General features: G+C 37.1%; 1 protein-coding gene across 1 annotated transcript; it reads right to left on the bottom strand.

The window, feature by feature from the left end:
• Positions 1–70: 70 nt before the first annotated feature.
• On the bottom strand, positions 71–5,786 carry snrnp25 (small nuclear ribonucleoprotein 25). The gene is made up of 5 exons (XM_085454600.1): positions 5,384–5,786; positions 767–857; positions 536–641; positions 373–447; positions 71–275 (listed from the first exon to the last, which is right to left on the bottom strand). Exons 1-5 carry the CDS (start codon positions 5,609–5,611, stop codon positions 218–220), a joined length of 558 nt encoding a protein of 185 aa, XP_085310726.1. The 5' UTR covers positions 5,612–5,786; the 3' UTR covers positions 71–217.
• Between the last annotated feature and the right edge of the window lie 44 nt (positions 5,787–5,830).

The following is a 5,830-nucleotide window of genomic DNA, read 5'->3' as shown; positions in this document are numbered from 1 at the left end:
ACTATAATGACTTTAAGAAGTACAAGAAAGTCTGGCTTCTTTAAAGCAAAACTGCACACTGGAAACAAAAGAGACAACTTATAAATATTTTATTTACATGAAGCCTCTTTGAGAGGCTAAAAAACTACAACAACGTTGTTTTTAAAGTTATTTTAAGAATAAAACGCTGTGAGCACGAGCACACACGAGGACTGCAGCAAACAGTGTTTTTCGTGGTTTACTTTTTCCTGAGTCTCTTCATGAACGTCACTTCATCTCTGTTCCTGATCCCATAGCTGAAGATATACACAAATGAAAAAAGAAAGGGAGGGGGTGAATGGATAATAAGCGTTATCAACACTGTTAAATAAAGTGCTAACTTGATACACTTACTCTTTAAGCCTCATCTTGTCATCTTCGAGCTTCTCACCCTGAAATACTAAATGATACGTCCTCCAAACATATCTCCTGGAAACACAGAACACAGGGAAAGAGTAAAAATAAGATTTTTTTTAAACATGCCCTTTTTCATTCTTGTGTTTGTGAGTGTGTTTACCAGCTGATGTGTTTCACGCCGCCTTCACGTTGCTGTTTTAGCTCCATAAATCTGCAAATAGCCTTCTTCAGATCAAGAACCGTAGCATTTTGCACCACCACAATCGCTATGAGGAAAAAAAGCAGTTTGTATGTTTTGGATTTTTCTGATTTTTTTTAATCAGAAGAGTATAAAAGGCTTTGCGAATTTAAAAAGCATGTAAACGGAAAACAAGGCCGCTTCAGCACTTACGCATCACTTCACCGTCTGCTTTCAAGACTCTTACAGTCATCGCCTGGCCGTACTCCAAAGCAATCTGAGAGTTGACCTCCTCCAGAGTCACCTGAAGATAGATATTTTTTCATTTTTTTGTCGGCACATAAATTCACTTGGTCTCAAAAACATGCAGGGAGTTCCTGGATGTTCATAGTTTAGTTTTAGTTTCGCTTATACTTAATGTTTTGATCTATTTAATTTATTTTTGAGTCATACTTCTAAGAACAAAAGCCGAACGGTTTTCTTTTTAGCCGCTTCCTAGTTCTTTGAGCCTATATAATATGGAAATTAATTTTTGAGGTTTTTCATTTAGACAAAATAAAAAAAGCAATCTATGCAGCACCAGTTTAGCTGGTGCAGGTAACAGGTCCAACAGGTAATCTGCAAGATTGAATGCAGAGGCAGAGGTCAGACTCCAACACAGCCCTTAGCTGCATGTCTTCCTACGCTCACTGGCTCTCTGCTTTCCTGTCTCTTCGTCACTGCATAACATAATGACAATGAGAAGCCCCCAAATAATGTAAAAAAAAATTGCATTAAAAATTAACCAATTTATGCTGGTCTTGGGCTTTTATGACATCAGTTGGAGACATTTCCCAGTGGACTGAGTCCTTTTGCTCTGCTGTGAGGAGTCTGCTCTACCAAGGATATTATTGCGAGCAGTTGTTCAGTCAAAGTGTACAGAGGGATACAAAAGGTGGAAAGGAGTGGAAAAGAGAGAAACGCAGTACCTGAGTAAAAAACATCAGCCGAAGCACAGGTTTCTTTTCACACTGTTGAAGCTTTTGTTCGATGTCAGTGAAAATGTGGATGTGTTCAGTCTCACCCTGTATGTCATCTCATCTTGTATTTTTAGACTGTAGGCAAATTAGTTTCTGTGTCTGGCCTTACATAACTGAATTAGATTTTCATGCCCTTAGGATTTTATATTTTGGCACATGTAACACAGGAAATTCCCAACTTTTGGGAAAAATAAAGTCCCCTTGCAGGAATCTGCTCTTTGTTTCAAAGTGCAAGAGAGGAGGCATTGTTAGGCTTTTTATTGCGCAAGCAGCTTGAGGAGCCTGCTGCAGGTCCTGAGAACAACTGGAAATGCTGCGATGTTCCACTTCAGCCTGTGATTTTTAATCTTTTTTACATTTATTTTTATTGCATTTTGTTCTGTATCATTATTATTATTTTTATTATTATTCACTGATCAGACCCCTATAAAATACTGCTATGCCGACGACTTCCAAATTTACTTCCCCCTGAACTTGGATGTCTCTGACCCACTACAACCTTTGTTCAGCTGTCTTCGTGATGTTAAAGTTTGGCTATCAAAAAACTTTCTCACTCTGAATGAAAATAAAACTGAAGTAATTGTCTTTGATAGTCATACCCCTCTGGGTCAGTTAACAGACACCCTTGGTCCTCTTGCCAGCCATCTATCTTGCACGGTAAGAAACCTTGGAGTGTTTTTGGATAGCTCTCTTAAATTGGAGAAGCAAGTGTCCTCAGTGGTAAAAACTAGCTTTTATCAGTTGTGTTTAATATCAAAGGTGAAGCCCTATATTCCTTTAAAAGTACTTGAAAAACGTATTCATGCATTTATCACCTCTAGACTGGACTATTGTAACTCTCTATACATGGGCCTCCAACAATCCTCCCTCTACCGCTTGCAGTTAGTTCAAAATGCTGCTGCACGCTTTCTAACAGGTACTAGAAAGTATGATCATATCACCCCAGTTCTAGCTAATTTGCACTGGCTGCCTGTCAAAAACCGTATAGATTTTAAAATTCTTTTGCTTACTTTTAAAATTTTAAACAATTTGGCACCCAGTTACCTGACTGAACTCTTGCCAGATGCTCATAGAACAACCTAGATCCCAGCTGAAGTCCAGAGGTGATCGGGCCTTTGCAATTGCAGCACCTAGACTCTGGAATAGTCTCCGTGCTTCTATTCGCACTTCTGAGTCTATACATTCTTTTAAATCACGTCTTAAAACTCATTTTTTTACTTTGGCTTTTGGATCAAATTAGTTTTAACTATCATCGGGCCTGTTTTATGTCTTTCACCCTTGATATTTGTTGGTGTGTTTGTTAACTCTTAATTTACGTAAAGCCTTCGATACAATAGATCATTCTTTACTTTTACAGAAGCGTGAAAGGTATGGTTTAAGAGGTGTTATACAATTTTGGTTAAATAGTTACTTGAACAATAGGTTCCAATATGTGAGTATTAATAACATGAAATCTAAGCTTAGAAAAGTAACTTGTGGAGTTCCGCAAGGATCTGTTTTGGAACCTAAGTTATTTTTACTTTATATAAATGATATTTGTACAGCCAGTGATACTTTAAAATATGTGATATTTGCTGATGACACAAACTTATTTTGTTCTGGAAAGGACATAAAGAAATGACTGAAAACAGTGGAAAAGAACTCATGAAGTTAAATAGATGGTTTGTATTTAATAAACTATCATTGAATGAAAGTAAAACAAAATTTATGTTATTTGAAGGAAGTAAAAGTAATATTAAAGTAAAACTGAATTTAAATAATGTTGAAATTGAAAGAGTATATGAGACAAAATTTTTAGGAGTAATTATTGATGATAAACTTTGTTGGAAGCCCCACATAGAACATGTGAAACAGAAATTATCCAAGTCTATTTCTATTCTTTATAAAACAAGAGATTCTTTGAATAAGAACTGCCTTTATTTATTGTATACTTCCCTTTGTTTGCCTTTTATGACCTATTGTGCGGAAATTTGGGGGAACACATACAAAACATATTTGGATTCAATTTTTAAATTGCAAAAAAGAGCTATTAGAATAATAAATAAAGTTGGATATAGGGAGTCCACCAACCAGTTTTTTGTAGGATCATCTATGTTAAAATTCATGGACATTATATATTCCAAAACTTTAGAAATGATATATCAAGTGATGAAAAAGAATGTTCCAATTTGTATTTTAAGTATGTTTAAACTAAGAGATGGAAAATATGATTTGAGGTGGTCTTATGTGTTTGAAATACCTAAAGTAAGAACCAGTGTTAAGTATAGATGTGTGTCAGTTATGGGAGTGAAATTATAGAATGGACCTAATGATGAACTGAAGATGTGTTTTTCTTTGTCATTTTTCAGGAAGAATTTAAACATTTGTATCATACAAGGTTATAGAAATTTGGTTTGATGATGTAATTTCTTGATTTATCATTGATTTCTTTTCAAACTGTTATATAACTTATTTATCAACACCATTTATTTTCTAGGTTAAGGATTTGATTATTCCTATGGGGGTAAAGGATAGGATAATTATAAGCCACAAGGCTTCAGCCTATTCCTTTTTGGGTTACTGTTTGATTGAGTACTTTATGTAAATGATAATCTGTTGTTGTTGTTGACCAAAATAAATATTTCACATTCATTTCACATTAATCTCTTGCTGTTTTTTTGCCGATTGTTAAGCACTTTGATCAACCCTGTTGTTTGTAAATGTGCTATATAAATGAATAAACCTGAACCTGAACCTACAGTGTTGAACAACAGGTTGTTACGGCATTTTTGCTAGTTAAGCATGCGTGTTTAAGATTGAAACACCAATCAGACAAAACCAGACACTAGCGTCTTTATACACTCACTGGAAAATTTGGAAGACAAGCCTTTTCAACTTCTACAGATACTTCTACAGATACTTAAACAGCCACGGTAGCAATTAGGCATCGTGAAGATCAAACCAAGAATCAAAAGGATGAAGAAAAGTTACTTTTACAGCAGCATGTTGGCTGGTTTGAGTATTTCAGAAAGTGCTGATCTACTTGGATTTTACCATACAACTATCTCCAGGGTTTACAGAGAAAAAGAGAAAATATCCAGCGAGCGTCAGTTCTCTACGTGAGAACCAGTGATTTGATGAAGCCAGAGGTCAGATAAGAATAGCCAGAATGCTTCAGTAACTCCAACAACCGTTTGTTATAAACAAGGTATCAGAAGAGCATCTTTGAACATGCAACACATCAAACTCTGAAGCAGGCATCCTACAACAGCAGAAGACCACACTGGGGGGGGGCGACACTCCTGTCACCTAAAACCAGGAAGGCTAAAATTCACACACTCACTAAAACTGAATAATAGTAGATTGGGAAAATGTTGCCTGGTCGGATGTGTCTTGATTTCTGCTGTCTTGATTTCTGTTGCAATGTGGGGATATTTTCTTTGCACACTTTGGGATGTTTAGTACCAGCCGAGAGTCGATTAAACCCAACAGCCTATATATACCCCCTACTATTGCTGACAATGTCCAACTCTTTATGACCACATGTAGCCATCATCTGAAGGCTGCTTCCAGCAAGATAACAGCATGTTACAAAGCTCAAAACATCTCAAGTTGGTTTCTTTAACACAACAATGAATTCACAGACACCAGATCTCAGTCCAACATAGCACCTTTATGATGGATCAGGATACTAGGAGTGGCCGGTGAGTGTATACCAATGGCTTTGTAATAAGTCATTATATGAGGTGATGTCTCTTTTGACCATAAATGCAAATCTCTTGTCTGTATGTATGCGATGCACATGCGCATGTTCATGTAGTGTACGGAGCACCTGAATCGGCAGGTCACAGAGCAAAGGATCCTGCACGAGATGAGCAAGTCCTTCCTCGAAAATATCCAAGATTTCTGAATGAGGAAGAGCGTCCTCATCTTCCTCCTCTTCGCCTTGAGTTGCTGTATGTGTCACATCTTCCTCTTTTACCTCTTCTTCATCCTTCACTGATTGTCCTCCTTCTGCAGCTCCAGCAGCAGCGGTTCCCGCTCTCTGCTCCTCCTCCATCACCGCCAGCTGCTAAATTTACTCAACAGACAAGCAGCTTAACAGGCAGTTTAACAGGCAGTTTGTCGACTTAATTTATAACTTTGGGGAAAATATACTTTTTAATGGAAACTAATTTAACTGGAAGCCAGTGGAAGCAAGTGCGTCCGTCACCAATAATAACCGGGCGAGGAAATGGGGCTTAGAAAACATGGTTCCGCTTAATAAGCCTTTGTTTCT

Source organism: Copadichromis virginalis, linkage group LG4 (assembly GCF_057382275.1).
Source record: "Copadichromis virginalis isolate Kocher_CV1m ecotype Utaka linkage group LG4, C_Virginalis_male_GT1.1, whole genome shotgun sequence".
NCBI lineage: Eukaryota > Metazoa > Chordata > Actinopteri > Cichliformes > Cichlidae > Copadichromis > Copadichromis virginalis.
This window is presented reverse-complemented; position numbering and strand designations above follow the sequence as displayed.

Bases quoted from the DNA above. Each gene is read 5' to 3' on its own strand.
- snrnp25 (XM_085454600.1), bottom strand. From the start codon at position 5,611: ATGGAGGAGGAGCAGAGAGCGGGAACCGCTGCTGCTGGAGCTGCAGAA. The intron at 858-5,383 runs GTGCTCCGTACA...ATCTATCTTCAG, and splicing joins TCTGTGACCTGCCGATTCAG to GTGACTCTGGAGGAGGTCAA. The intron at 276-372 runs GTAAGTGTATCA...GTATATCTTCAG, and splicing joins GACAAGATGAGGCTTAAAGA to CTATGGGATCAGGAACAGAG.